The sequence below is a fragment of the Rhinichthys klamathensis genome, unplaced genomic scaffold, assembly GCF_029890125.1.
Source record: "Rhinichthys klamathensis goyatoka isolate OS25496 unplaced genomic scaffold, OSU_Roscu_1.1 h1tg000446l_1, whole genome shotgun sequence".
Classification (NCBI taxonomy): domain Eukaryota; kingdom Metazoa; phylum Chordata; class Actinopteri; order Cypriniformes; family Leuciscidae; genus Rhinichthys; species Rhinichthys klamathensis.
The window spans coordinates 1,812,504-1,832,427 of record NW_026606941.1 but is presented as its reverse complement, the minus strand read 5'-3'; the positions used below and the strand labels follow the sequence as shown (position 1 = coordinate 1,832,427).

Below are 19,924 nucleotides of genomic sequence, written 5' to 3'. Positions count from 1 at the left end.
TTTTTTTTTTTTTTACTATAAATTGGTTTTGTTGTGTGGTCATTTTTATTTGGTTAAGTTTGCTTTGGGTTTTATTTTAATTATTTTTTAAATGTTTTTACAATATATTCATTTGAAACAAAATACTCCTTGGTATTTAAGGCTTCCTATTAATATCAGTATATAGATAATATTTTTTATTTAATCTTGTAATTATTATTTGCTCCATTGTGTACTGCACCTGTACACAACTTGGTTTGAAAGTGCACACCTTTTATATATATATTTTTTCATTGTGTCTATGTGAACAGGTGTGGACCCATCCAACATGCTGAAGATTGTGATTGGTCCGGTGATCTGTGTCGTTTTACTACTTGTGATGGGAAGCGTGGGCTTTTTCATGTTCAAGAAAAAGTAAGTGTCTTGAATTGTGATTGTCATTAAAACTGTAGGAAAGTTTTTTTTTGTGAGGTAAGTAATGAATTTCTTTAATTGTGTGTGTTCATCTGACCAGGCAAACAGAAGGTCCAACTGGGCGACTTTATACCTCCCCAAATCCAGAGTATTTCAGCCCAGATGAGGGTGAGCAATTTTCCTTTCCCTCTGCGTGTGACCTTTGGCTGCAAATGCTGGGGTTGATGCACATTTTAATTTTGTTTTAATAGAAGAGTTGATCACATTAACCATCGATTTAGGCAGATTATCACATTTAAAATGACTTTCTCTTTTGCTTGAGATCTGCTCCATTTCAAATTTGACATTGTGTGTCCTGCATGTCTGTTGTGTTTGTGCAGTGTATGAGCCAGACGAGTGGGAGGTGCCACGTGAAAAGATTAATCTATTGCGAGAGTTAGGCCAGGGATCTTTTGGCATGGTGTATGAGGGCATCGGAAAGGACATAGTTAAAGGCGAGCCACAGTCCTGTGTTGCGGTGAAGACGGTTAACGAGTCGGCCAGCCTCAGAGAGAGGATTGAGTTCCTCAACGAAGCTTCTGTGATGAAGGCATTCAGCTGCCACCATGTGGTAAGACATGGCTCTTGCATGTCAGCCTGCATGTTTTGTAGTCTTATTTGAGTTTTGTTTATATACTGTTTATTATTATTTTTTATATTTTCAGTTTTCATTTCAATTGTAAATTTTAGTACATTTAGTTAGTTAGTTGCCTAGTTTGTTACCTAGGCAACTTTTTTAATCTAATATTTATATTTACACTACGGCTCAAAGGTTTGGAATAATTACGTTTTTGAAAGACATCTCTTATGCTCACCAAGGCTGCATTTATTTGATCAAAAATACAGTAAAACAGTAATACTGTAAAATGTTATTACAATTTAAAATAAGAGTTTTCGATTTCAATATATTTTAAAATGTGATTTATTCCTGTGATATGAAAGCTGAATTTTCAGCATCATTACTCCAGTCTTCAGTCACATGATCCTTCAGAAATCATTCTGATTTGTGTGCTCAATCATTATCAGTTAACTTATTATGTATTATTATTGGTGCTCAAATATTGATAATGGTCCTTATTATTGTCAGTGTCAGCTGCTTTATATTTTTGTGTAAACCGAGGAATACATTTTTCAGGATTCTTAAATGAATTAAAAGATTAAAACAATAGAATTTATTTAAAATAGAAATCTTTTGTGACATTATAAATGTGTTTATTGTCAGTAAAAACAAAAATATGAATCACCTTTTTCAACGTATGCTTTTTCAGGTTTTATTTGAATTACTGAAAATGATTTAATAGTCTTAGGTTTAGTTAACAATAACACTGGTTGGACTTTGACATTTTCTGATATGTATTGTACAGTAACTAACATAATTTTTGTGGGTTAGGTGAGGCTGCTGGGGGTGGTGTCTAAAGGCCAGCCTACTCTAGTGGTGATGGAGCTCATGACACATGGAGATCTGAAGAGTTTCCTGCGTTCTCTCAGACCTGACTCAGAGGTAACAAATCGTACCAGAAGTGTCACTATCAGACTTGCTAGAGCTTTTAGATCCGTTTTAATGAGGTAGAATATTAGATTAGTTTATATTACACATTAAAATCCCCCCAAAAAGGACTGACTTTTTAAATATTGGATTTTTGTTTTACTGTGTTGTTTGATTACTTTGTTACAGAATAACCCAGGTCGGCCTCCTCCAACGCTGAAAGAGATGATTCAAATGGCCGCAGAGATAGCAGATGGCATGGCTTACCTGAACGCCAAGAAGTTTGTGCACCGTGACCTTGCTGCCAGGAACTGCATGGTGGGCGAAGACCTGACCGTAAAAATTGGTGGTACGTAATGTGATAGGGGTATATTTATTTAAAGTTTAAAGGGATAGTTCACCCAAAAATGAAAATTAGCCCATTATTTACTCACCCTCAAGTCATCCTAGGTGTATACAATCGGAGTTTTGTTAAAAAATGTCCTGGCTCTTCCAAGCTTTATAATAGCAGTGAATGGCCATTTCTGTTTTGAATTCCATAAAACTGCATCTATCCATCATAAAAGTGCTCCACACGGCTCTGGGGGGTTAATAAAGGCCTTCTGAAGTGAAGCCATGCGTTTGTGTAGGAAAAATATCCATATTTAACACGTTGCAAATTAAAATTCTAGCTTCAGGCCGAACAGCCATACGCAGTCAACTTATGCCTAAAGCGCAACTTATGTAACTTGTGACATCGGAAGTAGCGTAATGCGTCATGGCGTAGTGTAAATATCAGCAGTATGTCGCATTACTCGCATAAGTTGCGTACTCGCATAAGACTTAAGTGGAATCCGTATGTTCGTTTGGCCGGAAGCTAGTTATTTTACTTTGTAACATGTTAAATATGGATATTTTTCTTACATAAACGCATGGCTTCGCTTCAGAAGGCCTTAATCAACCCCCCGGAGCCGTGCGGAGCACTTTTATGATGGATAGATGCACTTTTATGGACTTCAAAACAGAAACGGACAATCGCTGCCATTATAAAGCTTGGAAGGGCCAGGACATTTTTTTTTATAACTCCGAATGTATTTGTCTGAAAGAAGAATGTCATATTCACCTAGGATGACTTGAGGGTGAGTAAATCATGGGCTAATTAAAATTTTTGGGTGAACTATCCCTTTAAGGAGGTCCTGTCTCTATATTTCCTTTGCAACGGCCTGAGCGATCCTATGTCCTAACATAACTTCCACAGTTTCAGGAGTCAGTATGCTAGTTAGTAGATCCAATAAGCGGTATGATGTAAATGTTCACGTTGGCGACCAAAAGGTCCATCTGAAATTGCATTAAACTCTGAGTAGGTACCACATTTGATGAGAAACAATCTTTTCGTGATTTTTAAAAACAGTATGATCTATTATAGTTATAGTATGGTCTATATAGCATGGCCTAACAGGATATTAAAGTGGACATCAGATATGCACTTCTAATCTCACCGAAATTAGTAGGTCATCTAGGTACTTTACGCCTAATGAGTTCAGACATACTATTCTTTTCACATACTGTTTTTCACATACTGTAGTAGGGAAGTATGCATAGTCGGATGTAGGGATAATACCAATACCAAACAATTAATGTTAAATATTCAAAATTGTCTCTCGAAGGTTGATTTGCCCAGTATAGAGTTAAAAATAATTCAATTAAAATGTATTTGAATAGCTCACATTTTAAGAAAAAGATAATTTAATAATTTAACATTAATAATGTATAAAAATAATGTAATAATATCTAAACAAGTATCTTGTACTAAGTTTTCCTTTATTATAAGTGAACCTGTAAAAAGTAGATATAGATGACTCTAAATGCATTTTCTGTCTACTGTGCATAAGAATCAACACAAGGCAGACACTCTGAACTGATTAATCGTGCCCCACGATTATTATTATTCCTGTAAAAAATACCTTGTTAAAATGTATTTTTTCATAATAGGTGTCGCTTCAGGTGCTTTGTTTTCGTGTGGATGAAAAAACACTGTATAATTATGTCCAGTTATGATAAATGTTTCACTGTCCGGGTGGAACTAGTCTTGGGTCTAGTATGCAAGTTTCTGAAATAAAATAACTGCACAAAGCTAGTAAAATATTCTAGCTATGCCACACAAAAGTGCCAAAATTAGATGCTGAATGCAAGCTCATAATGAAAAAGGAGGTACAAGTGTGGACGAAGCACAGGGATGTGTTGTAGTATGTCTCGTACGTGGATTGAGTCATCTATTATTTTAAGCGCTTTCTAATGGTGTTATTTTGTCTTGTGTTGACTGCTGTCAGATTTTGGCATGACAAGAGACATTTATGAGACGGATTACTACAGAAAGGGTGGGAAGGGCCTGCTTCCTGTGAGATGGATGGCCCCTGAGTCGCTGAAGGATGGAGTCTTCACCGCTCATTCAGACTGCTGGTGAGCCGACCATGTGCACACACACAAACAACTACACAAAGACATGCGTCATTGTTGTAGGAGAATGCTTAGGGTATGTTTTAGTCACTAATGACCCATGTTGTGCTTGTCAAGGTCGTTCGGTGTGGTGTTATGGGAGATCAGTACTCTGGCTGAGCAGCCCTACCAGGGACTGTCCAATGAACAAGTCCTTAAGTTTGTGATGGAGGGAGGATACCTGGACAGACCTGACAATTGCGCAGACAGATTGTGAGTGTATTACTGACATATTGCCCGTGTTAACATCTCAAAGTTGGTGTTTATTTCAATACTTACTTTAGCCTACTGTATCTGGGCTCATAATGGAGGTTTTTTTTTTCTGCTGGTCAGTTGGACCAGTAGTTATAGTAGTCTACTTGCCCTGCCAATATTTTCACCTGCATATTACGAAAGATTAATCTTTTTATATTATTATTTTAAGCTATGCATTTTTTCTGTATTTGCTAGAAATATTTGGATTTTTCTATAAACTTTGTTTTCTTTTCAACATTTTGTTTAATTGTTTTATAATTTTTTTTGTCTTACAAGAAGACAATTAGTAACAAGCTGGAAATTATAGCTATAATTTATCCTCATAAATTGACTTAGAAACTGTTACTGGAATTTTTAAGTTATAGCAAATGAATCCTAGTATAAGAATTTTATAGTCCCTTTTAGGTCATTTAAGATTAAACACATGGTTATTTATTGAAAGGTGAAGAACCACCATCATGCTTTCCTTGTCAAACGCCAATGACTGTTAAACATATTTGACTGGACTGCACTGTTTTTAATGTAAATAGACAATGTTTTAATTCTTAGATGTGTGTAGCTGATATGTGTCACCTGACTGTATTAGACATATTCTCTTATATTAATCTTAAATGTCTTATATAGTTCCCTTTCGAACGGTCACTTCGTATTGCGTAGCTATACGCAGTGGGGAAACTCCCTTTCCTCGATTTACTGAAGCCTATATGTAAAACGCATTTGCAGCTGCACAGCCAGCCCCCTGAGCGTCTGACCCGCTCATAGGCTGTGCTGCAGCAACTGCACATCCAATGGCGCGGGCGAATCTGACGCACAACCAATAAGCTAGCCCAACGTCAGAGCCCGTCGAGGGGGCGTGCCCCGCCTATATAGACCCCCGAATTCGCCATTATAGCAGATTTTACTCCTTCAGCGACAGTACACATGTCCCTGAGCTTTTTACTGTAGCATTCGCCGTCGGACAAGCCTTTCAGCCTGAGCGTGCTTCTCTTCAGCAGACTTCGCCTGCACGTCGATTTCTCCTGACGCCGTCTCACCTGTGGCTATCCGGCGACATTTATATCCTTTGTGCTTATTGCTAACATTCTATTTCAGTATGCCTCGTCCATCCTGCGCCACGTGCGGAGGCCGTCTGCACGAGGCAGACCAGCACACGAGATGCATTTCCTGCCTGGGGATCGACCACGCAGAGAATGCTCTCTCTACCGGCGGATGTGAGGCCTGTGACAGCATGCCTATCTCCGCGCTGCGCAATCGGCTAGCTCTCTCCCGGTACGGCGAGGCCGCTTCATCCACGCTTTCCGTTCCAAGGAAGAAGAAGCGTCGCAGCCAACGGCAACCGGAGGGTATGGAGATTTGTGAACGCACGCCGGCCGCGTCCCTGTGTGCTTCACTTTCTCCGACTCAAACGCCATCACCGGTCCTGTTCGCAGGAGACCAGCGCCCCCCCCCCCCACACGTGGCGGGCCTCGTCTCCTTCGGCGGATCTCTCGAGCGCGACGACAGCTTATCCATCGCCGCTTCTGAGGACGAGAGGACGGGCTCTCTCGACCCCGTCACCGCTTCTCAATCGGTGGCCAGCGGATTAGTGACCAGGACGAACTGACGAAGGCCGTCGCGGACCTCGACCTCGAGTGGGCCTCGCCCGAGGAGCCGCCTCGTAGTCGGCTGGATGGATGGTTTCTGGAGGGGCGCCAGCAGGCCCCGCGTCACAAACCGGCGCCATTTTTCCCCGAGGTCCACGAGGAGCTAACCAAGGCCTGGCGCGCTCCATACTCAGCACGTGTGGGATCCGCAGTTTCCGCGACGCTCTCCTCCGTGGATGGCGCAGCGGAAAAGGGTTATGAGTCTTTGCCGCCCCTCGAAGAGGCCGTGGCAGCTCATCTTTGCCCGAGCTCTGCAGCTAGCTGGCGAGCTAGAGCCGCTCATCCCAACAAACCCTGCCGTAACACCTCAGCCCTCGCTGGACGCGCGTACGCCGCCTCCGGCCAGGCTGCATCGGCCCTGCACACGATGGCCGTGTTGCAGGTCTATCAGGCCAAACTCCTCCGGTCCATGGACGAGGCTGGCCCGGACCCGGAGACTTTTCGGGACCTGAGGAGTGCTACGGACTTAGCGCTGCGTGCTACTAAGTCTACAGCACAAGCCATCGGCAGAAACATGGCTAGTTTGGTCGTGCTCGAGCGCCATCTGTGGCTTAACCTCACCGAGATCAAGGAGGCCGACAAAACGAGGTTTCTCGACGCTCCGGTGTCCAGCTCCGGTCTCTTCGGCCCGGCGGTGAAGGGATTCTCGGAGAGGTACACGGAGGCACAGAAAGCGTCCCAGGCCATGCGACACTTCTTGCCGAAGCGTTCGGGCTCCGCGTCCAGCAAGCCCAAACCTCCGCCTTCGCCTCATCCAGCCAAGCCGGCGAAACAGGCCTCTCAGCCCCGCCCTGCGGCTGATAGCCAGCGCCAGTCAAGGCCCGCGAAGCGCTACCCGCTCCCCAGGCGTCAAGGTCCTCGACCCAGCGCCGCGGCCGACCAGGCGCCTCCGAAGTCGTCCTAGCACGGAGGGGAAAGAGAGAGGGCTCGTGTCTCGCGCTAGCCGGACCACCCTCGAAGAAACCAGCAAAACTTCCCACAGCTCCCTGTTCAGTTCAGGCGGCTGGGGATTTTATTATTGTAAACAGGCCCGCAGCAGTGAGCGCGTCTCTGCAAACAAACGCCGTTTTCACGGCGACCCAAATAAAGCACAAAAAGAGCATGTTTCACAATCACAACCCACGGGTTCACGGTCCCCCTCCACTAGGCGGCCCCCGCCCTGTTGTAACACTGACTTCCCCCCAGGCAAAAGCCTATATAGTCAGTCAAACACTCAGTATGTGCACAAATCACATTATAAGGGTATCAGGTCCCCCTATGTTAGGCGGTCCCCCCCATTCAGTGTGTCACGCCCTAGCCACACGAGTGATGGCCTGGCAAGCCATCCCTGGTGTGTCGAGTTGGGTCATAAACACTATAAAGCGAGGCTACTCGCTCCAATTCGCTCGCAGACCCCCGAAATTCCAGGCGGTTATCGAGACATCGGTGAGAAGCGGCGTGAATCACGTGCTTCGCACCGAAGTTCAAGAATTATTAGCAAAAGGAGCAATAGAGTCAGTCCCTCCCGCGCTAATGTATTCGGGGTTTTACAGCCGCTATTTCCTAATTCCAAAGAAAGACGGCGGGCTCAGACCCATTCTAGATCTGAGGCGTTTGAACAGGGCTCTCATGAGACGGCCTTTCAAAATGTTAACACTCAAACAGATTCTCGCGCAGGTTCGCCCGGGGGACTGGTTTGTTTCAATGGATCTGAAAGATGCATACTTTCATATTCAGATCGACCCTCATCACAGGCCATTTTTGAGATTCGCCTTCGAGGGGAGGGCATATCAGTACACCGTTCTGCCGTTCGGTCTGGCTCTGGCACCCCGTACATTCACGAAATGTATGGATGCGGCGCTCTCCCCGCTGAAAAGCCAGGGAGTGCGTGTGCTGAATTATCTCGACGACTGGCTGGTGCTAGCGCAGTCGAGAGACGAACTAATAGTGCACAGGGATTTGATTCTCAGCCATCTAAAATGCTTGGGTCTCACAATCAATGTTGCCAAAAGCGAACTGAATCCCAGCCAGACTGTGGTCTTTCTGGGCACGGTTTTGGACTCGGTGACAATGAAAGCGCGGCTCACTCAAGAGCGCGCGCTCTCGGTGCAGACACTGGTAGCCGCATTCAGGGCGCGCGAGCGCGCGCCTCTGAAGAGGTTTCAGAGACTGCTTGGTCTAATGGCAGCTGCATCATCAGTACTCCACATGGGATTACTGCACATGCGCCCGCTGCAGCACTGGCTGAAACGCCGTGTGCCAACCCATGCATGGCAGTCAGGCAGCCTGCGCATTATGGTGAATCAAGGGTGTTTGAGAACACTGGTTCCCTGGCGGGCTCAGGACTGGTACTGCAAGGGGGTGACCATGGGGATAGTTTCCAGGAGGAAAGTGTTTTTTACAGACGCATCCAACATGGGTTGGGGAGCGCTGCACGAGGGCAAGCCTGCCTCCGGCCTCTGGTCGAGCACGGAGCAGAGCTTACATATCAACTGTCTGGAAATGAAAGCGGTTGGTTTGGCCCTGAAAGCTTTTCGGTCAAACCTCAGGGGTCACCACGTCTTGATCCGTACAGACAACATGTCTGTGGTGGCCTACATAAATCGCCAGGGTGGCATCAGGTCAGGCAACCTGTATGTGATGGCGAGGGACCTCCTCATGTGGGCACAAGCCAATCTGAGCTCTCTGAGAGCAGCGCATGTCCCGGGCGTCCAGAATGTGGGCGCGGATATGCTCTCAAGGGGCAACACTCCCCTAGGCGAGTGGTCCCTGTACCCTCAGACGGTCAGACTAATATGGGAGAGGTTCGGCGAGGCCGAAGTAGACCTTTTCGCCTCGAGAGCCAACACCCACTGCAGGGTGTTCTTCACGAAAAACAGGGATGCGCTGGCTCATCTCTGGCCCAGCCGCCCCCTTTACGCGTTTCCCCCCGTCTCGATGATCCCACAGGTTATCGAGCGGGTCAGGGAGAGCGGATGCCCAGTCCTTCTGGTGGCTCCTCTCTGGAAATCCAGACCATGGTTTCCGGAACTGGTTCAGTTGTCGGACACGACCCCCTGGCCTGTTCCGATGAGGAAGGATCTCCTCACACAGGCCAACGGAACGATGTGGCATCCCCGACCCGATTTATGGGCCCTCCATGTGTGGCCCCTAAACGGGTATCCGGGGACCTGCCTGACAGGGTCTTAAGCACTATCTCTGAAGCAAGGGCCCCGTCTACTCGGCGCCTTTATGCTTTAAAGTGGTCGGGTTTTTCCAGCTGGTGCTCGAGAAATCGTATTGACCCAGAGTCATGTGAGGTTTCAGTGGTGCTCGCCTTCCTGCAGGAGCTACTGGACGCGGGCCGCACCCCGTCCACGCTCAGTGTATGTGGCAGCCATCGCAGCGCACCATGCTCTGGTGGCTGGCCAATCACTGGGAAGGAATGACCTGGTGGTAAAGTTTCTGAAGGGTGCTAGGAGGATTAACCCCTCCAGGCCCCCTTCGGTGCCGCCTTGGGACCTCTCCACGGTCCTTAGGGCCCTGAGGGGACCACCTTTTGAGCCGCTCCAGTCGGTTGATCTAAAACCACTTTCGCTAAAGACTGCTCTCCTGTTGGCATTGGCATCTATCAAGCGAGTGGGAGATCTGCAGGCCCTCTCAGTGAGTCCTGCATGTTTGGAGTTTGGATTGGATGACTCCAGAGTCATTCTCAAACCCAGGCATGGTTATGTGCCCAAGGTGCTCTCAACGCCGTTTAGAGCACAAGTTATTACGCTATTAGCCCTTCCCCCTTCTGCTGAGGATGGGGAGGTTAATCTTCTCTGCCCTGTCAGGGCGTTGAGAATCTATTTGGAGCGTTCTGCGTCTTTTAGACAATCAGAACAGCTGTTTGTCTGCTTTGGGGGCCGATCTAAGGGTGATCCAGTCACTAAGCAAAGACTGTCTAGATGGATAGTGGATGCCATCTCTTTGGCTTACACCGCAGTGGGTCAGGTTTGCCCCATAGGTGTCAAGGCCCATTCGACCAGAGGTATGGCCTCGTCGTGGGCTTGGTCTTCTGGTTTTCCCATTCAAGATATTTGTGATGCGGCCGGCTGGTCCTCGCCTTCCACATTTATGAAGTTCTATAATATGGAGGTACCTTCCCTGCAGGCGAAGGTGCTTTCGGTATGATTGAGACCTGACAGTGGCTGGTCTTGTCTACAAAAATTACTGTGCATAATCACATACATATTATATAAACCCGCTTCGGCCGGTAATAAAGTTATACTAATAATCCCGACGGGATCTGGTTTTGTTAGTATATTCTGTTAGTGGTGACTGACTTTATGATGTATATTATTCAGACCCGACTGTGTCTGGTCTGTTATATATACATGTATATGCATATGTTATTGGGTTCTGGCTTGTTCTGTTAGCTCAGGGGTCCTGAGTGGCAGGACAACCAGTTACTCAGGGTGCGGCGTTTTGCATGCTGTCCCCACTGCGTATAGCTACGCAATACGAAGTGACCGTTCGAAAGGGAACTACTCGGTTACTATCGTAACCTCAGTTCCCTGAGATAGGGAACGAGTATTGCGTAGCCGGCCGCACTATGGTAACTGGTGAAGTTGTCGCTTCAGTCGTATAAACCTGCTATAATGGCGAATTCGGGGGTCTATATAGGCGGGGCACGCCCCCTCAACGGGCTCTGACGTTTTGGCTAGCTTATTGGTTGTGTGTCAGATTCGCCCGCGCCATTGGATGTGCAGTTGCTGCAGCACAGCCTATGAGCGGGTCAGACGCTCAGGGGGCTGGCTGTGCAGCTGCAAATGCGTTTTACATATAGGCTTCAGTAAATCGAGGAAAGGGAGTTTCCCCACTGCGTATAGCTACGCAATACTCGTTCCCTATCTCAGGGAACTGAGGTTACGATAGTAACCGAGTAGTTTTTTGTTAATTGTATGACTTTTTATTCACTTTGATCTCACCATGAAGATAGCCTTCCTGCTGATATGCCTTTACATATAACATAAAGAAATGTAGTGGAATTTTAAGGAAATCAGTCTTTAACTGACATGTCTCCTGTTTCCTGATCTTCTAGGCATAACCTGATGCAGATGAGTTGGCATTACAATCCCAAAATGAGGCCCAGCTTCCAGGAAATCATCGAGATGCTCCGGGAGGATCTGCATCCCTCGTTTCAGGAGGTCTCCTTCTTCTACAGTGAGGAGAACAAGCCGCCTGAGACGGAAGAGTTTGATATGGACCTGGAGAACATGGAGAGCATCCCGTTGGACCCTTCCTCGTACTCTCAGAGGGAGTGCTGTCTAGATGGGGACGAGGGCTCATCCGTGGGCCTTCGAGGGAGTTATGAGGAGCATTTGCCGTATACGCATATGAATGGCGGCAAGAAAAATGGACGCATCTTATCCCTACCCCGATCTAACCCTTCCTAATATTATTAACCCCATCAAGCTATATTAGAATTTTTTTTTTCTCATCATTTTATAGATTCACTTTTATTGAGCTCTATATCAGAAGCCCTTCAGAAAGGAATCTCAGGACGTTCGTTTTCTTCTTTACTGCCTCAGTATGATGATGATGATACAGGGTGCGGGCTTTTTTTTTTATTTAAAGAAGAAAATACACATTAACTGCTTCTTTTCTGTTTTTTTTTGTTTTGTTTTTTGTTTTTTTATATATATATATATTGCCAAGTTTCAAGAACTGGTCAAATGGAACAAACTGTGAAATTAACCTCAGACAACCAGAAGGCTGCTTTAAACCTTACATCTCCTCAGACTCTCTCCTCATCCACCAACTCTCTCCAGAAAAAGACAAAATATAGATGAAAAAAAAAAAGTGACCTTACTCTGTTTGTGGCCTATGTCATGACAACATGGAGTTGTGTCTGAATCTGTACACTTTTGGCTTTGGTGGCAAACCTGTTGAACTTGGGAACTCTAGGATGACATTTAGTGTCCTTCCAAGAACAAACTGTCTACAGGTACAAGACACTGCTTTTTTACCTGCTACTTAGTATTCCAGACTACACAGAGAGAACGAACAGATTTTTGGACTCTATTTTTTTATTTATTTGCTTGCCTGTGCTCTTTTTCTTCTTTTTCCCCCCTGGTGTTCACACATTTACAGCTGAAGGATATTTAAACTGTTTTCAGGACTTTTGACTAAAAGAGTTCCTCAGATTGACCAATAGTTGCTGCTTTGATATATTTTAGTGGGTATAGATGATGATAAAAGTATATATAAATATATTATTGATGTTTTTGTACATAGTTGATATGTCGTCATTCGAGTTATTGCCGGTTGTAGAAATGTTTTTACATGTTTGTCTCGAATCTTTATTTTTTCTAATCCGAAAATTCTACTAATCATCCTGGACCTCTGATCAGCCAGCAACTCCAAGATGCACAGGAGTATCTACTAGATGCCTTTGGCTTCAGATGTCAAATCTTGATATCAATGGAAATAACTGCTGTAAATAAAGCAGGGAGGTGCATTCAAGAAGAGCGAATAGATGTGTTTCTGTCGTGTTTTTCTTGCGAGTAATTGTGTGAACTTGTGAGTGGTTGTGAGAAAGTCTTTCAAAGCACAGGGCATAGATAGAGGATCGTTTTATCAAAGGAAGTGTTTTACATCAAATTCGCACAATTTGTGCGATAACTAAACTGTGAAGAGACATGTGACAAAAATGCAAGATCATGATAAAATTCATCCCACAAACAGGAAGTTGTCTTTTATTTATATTTAATATAAATCTATCTTTTCAAGTTTAACAATGTCAGCCTAAATGGGACTCTTCGGTCACTGATAAATAATATATAAATAAAATCATTGGATAGAGGCGCAGAATAGAGGACCACCCTATTTCACAAAGATCCACCTTCAACTTAAAGGTGCTATATGGAACTTTTCTTCTAAAATGAATCCTATTTTTATTGCCTGTGTGTGAAGGGGTTGTAATCACACATTACAATGATCCACTTGTCGGGTTTTGCTAATACCTCTGAAGGCCAATATTCATATTTATATGTGAAGTCTCCGGGTCGGATTTACCGCGAAATCAATCGGATGTGACGTGCATGCGCGCTCCCGAGCCGCTCTCCTTATACAGTCTATGCGACCGACGGCACTGCAGCTGACGACATGAGTCTGATAACACCCAAAAACGTCTCTGGTTACTTACGTAACCTATGTTCTCTGAATAGGGAACGAGACGCTGCGGAAAGCGCAGTGGGATATCCTCTGGATGTGCCGATTGCCTGAAGCCCTATAGAATCACGCCAATCCATTGGCTGATGGCGCTCGCGCAAAGCTGGCTCCGCCCCGACGCTCTTACGTCGTAGCATGATGTACGCGCGCGCGCCATCTTCTCCTCAGATTTCTCTGCCGAAAAGAAAAACTGTCGGCAGCGCGAGGAGCTTGGCAGCGAACGCAGCGTCTCGTTCCCTATTCAGAGAACATAGGTTACGTAAGTAACCAGAGACGTTCTCTTTCATAGGTTCACTCAACGCTGCGGAAAGCGCAGTGGGAACGAAATACCAAACTCGCCAAGCTAAGCGCTGCCATAACCGGTACCAGACCAAATAATAACAACCATGATAGGTTCAAGCAGATAGAACCTGGGAACCTGGAGTCATGTCAAGATCCAAATTATAGAACCTCACAAAGGTGTGCGGAGAGGACCAACCTGCCGCCACACAAATGTCTTCCAAGAGGGCCCCTCTAAAGAGAGCTTGAGAGGAAGCCACACTTCTGGTGGAATGCGCTCTGATGCTAAGAGGTGAAGGCAAACCACGCACCTCATAAGCCAGCGAAATAGCGTCCGTTACCCAGTGGGAAATCCTCTGCTTTGATGCTGCAAGCCCGCGGCGGCCAGCACCAAAACATACCAAGAGCTGGTTTGATTTCCTCCAACCGCTTGAGCGATCTACATACAACTTCAAAGAACGGACCGGGCAGAGCAAGTTAAGTTTCCTTTCTTCCTCAGAGGCAAAAGGAGGAGGGTGGAAAGCATTAAGGTTAACAACCTGAGAGCGGAACGCCGTGGAAAGAACCTTGGGTACATACCCCGACCTCGGCCTCAAGGTAACCCTAACCAGGCCAGGAGCGAAGTCCAAGCATGACTCACTAATAGAGAGAGCCTGCAAATCCCCTATCCGCTTCAGTGAAGATAAAGCTAACAAAAGAGCAACCTTAAGAGTCAGAATCCGCTCAGGAGCTGACTCCAAGGGCTCGAAGGGAGCCTCTGTCAAACCCTCCAGGACGACTGACAGGTCCCACGAGGGAACACTAGGGGGGCGAGCCGGTTTCAGGCGCCTAACCCCACGCATGAAGGCCGAAACTAACCTCAGCTTCCCCAAGGGAATCTCATCCGATTCTCTATGAGCAGCAATAGCTGCGACATACACTCTGAGAGTGGTAGCGGCCGCTCCGGAAGCAAACTTTTCCTGCAGGAATTCCAGCACTGAGCCTACTGGGCAGCTAACTGGGTTCCTATCATGTGCTAAGCACCACGCCTCGAACACCCTCCACTTGGAGGAATATAGCCTCCTCGTCGAAGGGGCTCTAGCATTCGCAATAGTCTCCTGAACGTCGGTTGGGAGATCAAAGCTTAAAGCTAACGGCCTCTGATAGGCCAAACGTACAGCTTCCAAATGTCGGGGCGAGGATGCCATATCCTGCCCTGAAGCTGGGAAAGCAGGTCCTCCCTGACCGGTATCTCCCAGGGGGAGGATTCCAACAGAGGGATCAGCTCCGAAAACCATGGCTGGGACGGCCAGAATGGGGCTACCAGAAGGAGGCGGACTCCGCTCTCCCTCACTCTGGACAGAACCGCCTGGATCAGCTTGATGGGCGGGAAGGCATAGAGTTTCTGCATCGGCCAAGGGTGGGCGAACGCATCTATCCCCAATGGAGCTGGAGGGCTCAGAGAGAACCAAAGCGGGCATTGGGACGACTCCTGAGATGCAAAGAGGTCCACTTCCGCTTTTCCGAACACCTCCCAGATCAGGGCCACCGACTGGCGGTTCAACATCCATTCCCCAGACCTGAGCTTCTGCCTCGACAGAAAATCTGCTGCGAGGTTCAGAATCCCTGGGACATGAACTGCTCTCAGAGAGAGGAACTTGTCCTGGGACCACAGGAGAAGGTGACGCGCATGCCTGTCTAGGGTGCGCGATCGTGAACCCCCCTGTCTGTTTACATGGGACACTACTGCCATATTGTCCATTCTGACAATGACATGGTGTCCTTCGAGGAAAGGGAGAAAGTGGCAAAGAGCCAGGAAGACAGCCCTCAGCTCCAAGCTGTTTATGTGCCACGAGAGGGTCTCGCCAGTCCAAACCCCACACGCTGGCCTGCCCTCGAAAACCGCTCCCCAGCCGGTCAGAGAGGCATCCGTCGTAACCATCTGGCGACGGAATACCGCACCCATACCGACTCCTTTCTGAAGGAAGAGGGGGTCCCGCCAGATTGACAGGGCGCGAAAGCAACTGCGCGACACCTTCAATAGGCGAAAGGCTGGCCCCGTGGGCCGAGCCCCTGAGAGCTTCATCCACCACAGAAAAGGTCTCATGTGGAGCAGCCCCAGAGGTAGCACAGGGGAGGCCGCGGCCATAAGGCCCAGAAGTCTGCGGCAGGTGCTCACGGAAACATGCTGGCCTAGTGCGAAACGGGACAGACATGTCACCAGACTGGAAATCCGTGCAGGAGCCAAACGGGCCTGCATAAGAACGGAGTCCATGCATACCCCCAAGAAAACCGTGTTCTGAGCTGGAGTAAGAACGCTCTTCTCCGTATTCAGCCTCAAACCGAGAGACTGAATATGACGGAGGACAATGTCCCTGTGGTGAGTCACCAACTCTCTGGAGTGGGCTAAAAGGAGCCAATCGTCCAGGTAGTTGAGTATATGGATGCCCTGGAGCCGCAGCGGGGCCAGAGCAGCATCCATACACTTTGAGAACGTCCTTGGCGCTAGAGCGAGGCCAAAGGGGAGGACCCTGTACTGGTACGCTTTCCCTCCAAAGGCGAACCTGAGGAACTTCCTGTGTCGCCGTACGACCTGGATGTGGAAATAAGCATCCTTGAGGTCTACCGTCACGAACCAGTCCCCCCGCCGGATATGAGATATGATGGCCTTCAGCGTCAACATTTTGAATTTTCCTTTGTAAAGAGAGAAATTCAACCGGCGAAGATCTAGTATCGGCCGCAGGCCGCCCCCCTTCTTCGGGACCAGGAAGTAACGGCTGTAGAAGCCCTGTTCGACTTCCCCCGAAGGAATCTCTTCTATCGCCCCCTTCAGCAGAAGGGATGAAATCTCCTGCTGTAGTACAGAAGCCTGAGCGGCGCTGTCGACTACAGTAGGAAAGACCCCGTTGAAGCAGGGGGGGTTGCGACAAAACTGAAGCGTGTAGCCGAGCCGAACTGTGCGAAGGATCCAAGGCGATACCCCTGGTAAACGCTCCCATTCTTGAACGAAATGTGATAGAGGCAGAGGAGTGTTGCAGTGCAAGGGACATACCTGAGGTAGGGTGTCGCGCTGGTTTCCATGGGGAGGCGCGGTTGACCGTGGAGGAGAGCGCTTGGCGTCCTGACACGTATTGGGGGGTACCACCACCTGGATAGAAGTAACTGGGTCCGCCTGCTCCAGAGGAAAAAGAACTGTGCCTCTGAGGAAGCGATTGGCGGGTGTAACGTGCACCGGGAGCGAGGGGAGAAAGCAAGATGCGTCTCCTTCCTCCTGCGCCGGACTGGGTGAAGAGAGTGAAACAGGACCTGCACTTCGAAACACGCTGGGTGGCGAAGGTGACAGGGTTGGATGAGGAGAGCCGGCTGGAGGAGGGCAGAAACGCTTGCGCGGTCTGTCCCAACCTCGTAGATCTGATGAGGCTCTCCTCCTCCTGCCCTGCGGGTCAGGAACGGCTCGAGGAGGCTGGAGCGGCCGATTTGTTGGACCGCTTCAGCTGAAGGCGCTTGTGAGGGCGCTGACGAGGAAATGAACGACCTCGGGCTCCCCAGACAGTAGTTGGTGGGTGGCGAGCCGGGTCACTCCTGCTAGTAGGGAACTCAGCCCTATGAGCAGAGCGTTCTCGGGTTTGAGAAGGGGGAGGGTTGGAGTCACTGGGCCCTCTGACCCTCCTGGGCATAAACTGCCTGAACGCGGCCGACTGAGACTTAGCGGCGCGGAACTTGTCAACCACCGTGTTGACCGCCTCCCCGAAAAGACCTGAGTGGGAGATAGGGGCATCCAGGAGGAAACTCTTATCCTTGTCTCGGATCTCCGTGAGATTCAACCAGAGGTGGCGCTCTGCAGCAACCGAGCCCGCCATAGAGCGACCTACAGCCCGAGCAGTGTGCTTGGTGGCTCTTAGGGCCAGATCTGTGGCTTTGTGAAGCTCTTTGACAGCTTCGGGCGTCAGTCCCTCTCCTTCATCCATGTCCTTCAAGACGTCCGCTTGGTAGGCTTGAAGGATGGCCATGGTATGCAGGGCCATGCCTGCCTGACCAGCCGCCATGTAAGACTTCCCAATAAGGGAGGAAGTAGTCCTACAAGCCTTGGAAGGAAGAAGGGGACGCGCCTTCCAAGACGGTGCAGACGACGGGGCGAGGTGGTTAGCCAGCGTGTCCTCGACCGCTGGAATAGCGGAATAACCCTGCTCCACAAAACCAACAAGGTTGGTGAAGTCAGCGGCTGCCGCATTAGTTAGGCGTGCGGAGAATGGCTGCTTCCAGGATCTGGAGATCTCGTGATGCAGATCGCTGAAAAAGGGCAGCTTTCTTCGCTCTGGCCTAGAATTAGGGCCACGTAGGAACCTCTCGTCGAGTTTGGACGATTGAGACCTGGGGGCTCATCAGGCCAGTCAATAGAGAGCTTCTCTGTAGCGCGCGACAGCACCTCAATAAGCTCAGTGTAGGCCGGAGTAGGCCGCGCGTCCTGGCCGCTAGGCGGGATAACGTCATCAGCCAAAGCAGGCCCGAAATCCTCGGAGTCGGAGGCTGCAGTGTAAATAACGTCATCCAGACCGAAAGAAACCGATTCGCGGGCTCCCGGGCTGGGACATAAATAATCATGCGCGAATTCAACCGCGCCGCGTGCGTGCTCGGGAGAGGGAGGGAGAGAAAGGGCGAGGCCCGTCTGCTCATACTCAATATCCTCGAGCTCAACATCCGAACCCCAGGCCGCGGATCCACGAGAGGCCTCAGCAGTCTCGGGAGCGCGACGGGGGGAAACGAATGTCTCCTTCTCAAAAACCGCGAGTCTAGAGCGGAGGGTTTTGAGAAGGAGATTGTCACAAAATTTACATTTCGACAATCCTAATACAGCCTCACGCGCATGCGAAAAACCCATACATTTAACACACTTACTGTGAGGGTCGTCGTTCGAGATAAAACGAACGCATGGCGGAGAGCAGCGTCGATAATCCATGACACTTCACTGTAAGGAGAACAGAGTTCCACTTATACCAGTCGCTGAAGTGTCGAGACGAAAGCTGAAGTTGAATTGAAGAATTCGGGCTCAGAAAAACCGCACGAAGGGCGAGATGTGACCGCTTCGTGAAGGCAGAGAAATCTGAGGAGAAGATGGCGCGCGCGCGTACATCATGCTACGACGTAAGAGCGTCGGGGCGGAGCCAGCTTTGCGCGAGCGCCATCAGCCAATGGATTGGCGTGATTCTATAGGGCTTCAGGCAATCGGCACATCCAGAGGATATCCCACTGCGCTTTCCGCAGCGTTGAGTGAACCTATGAAAGAGAACGACCTGCCTCCAGCACAACACACACTCCAACACTAACTCCACATAAATATAAAAAAACAAAAAGTTTTATCTGCTGAAGCTCGTCAGGCCAAACGTGATTCTGATCGACTCAGGACGAAAACACGGATCAACATAGACAGAGCTTTTGAATTATTAGTAAACTCAAATGAAATAGCAAGGTAAACTACATGAGACATGGAATGAATACAAAAGACTGTTCCAGGATAAGAAAAGGTGCTTTAAGATACTTGTTTTATGTACTAGATCTACGTTATAGATCGTTACACTATAACGTAATTCATCCCACTATCATATTGTTTATAATAAACATTTCCAGACACGTTCAGTACAGTAATGTTACTTCCTACTGTCTTGTTACACTGACATTGTTCAGTCTAGTTCACTAACCATTTTCGTTATCATTATTATACATTCACCTAATATGGTGACATTGTTGATTGTGAAAGATACACGAATAGTTAGTGAAATGCCGTAGGCTATGCTAGATAACATCACATGTCGGCTAAATGCAGTCAATGTCACGTAACGTTATCATGGTACGAGCATGGAGCGTTAGTTCAACGTCAAGCTAATAAAAGTATCCTATTATTGTAACGTTGCAGTGGGAGTTTACATGAGTTTCCAGCATGTTGTGTGATGCTTTCGCCGTTGCGTTGAAAGTCTCCGTGTGGCCTGTAGTGAATGCTCGCTCCTGAGATCGCACACGCACACGAGCACGAGCGCTCTTGTTGCAATCTGAAACATCACCACTAGAGGCCGCTAAAAGTTCCGTAGAGCACCTTTAAGTGATGTTCGACTTCACCACTAGGAATGCTAATTGGAATGCGCTTTATAGTTTCTGTAAGAGCAAAGCATTTGAGTAACACCAAGTGTTAAAGCTCCAATGTTGT

The 19,924-nt window shown here is 47.9% G+C and overlaps 1 protein-coding gene across 1 annotated transcript in view; it reads left to right on the top strand.

Annotated features, from left to right (window-relative positions):
- Positions 1–11,869, top strand: part of insra (insulin receptor a) — a 75,067-nt gene extending 63,198 nt beyond the window's left edge. Inside the window, exons 14-21 of the mRNA XM_056236342.1 lie at positions 291–393; positions 494–561; positions 774–1,003; positions 1,823–1,933; positions 2,108–2,267; positions 4,228–4,357; positions 4,472–4,606; positions 11,336–11,869. Coding sequence (XP_056092317.1) covers positions 291–393; positions 494–561; positions 774–1,003; positions 1,823–1,933; positions 2,108–2,267; positions 4,228–4,357; positions 4,472–4,606; positions 11,336–11,690 — 1,292 coding nt within the window. The 3' untranslated portion in view covers positions 11,691–11,869. The remainder of the gene's footprint in view (positions 1–290; positions 394–493; positions 562–773; positions 1,004–1,822; positions 1,934–2,107; positions 2,268–4,227; positions 4,358–4,471; positions 4,607–11,335) is intronic.
- The last annotated feature ends 8,055 nt before the right edge of the window (positions 11,870–19,924 follow it).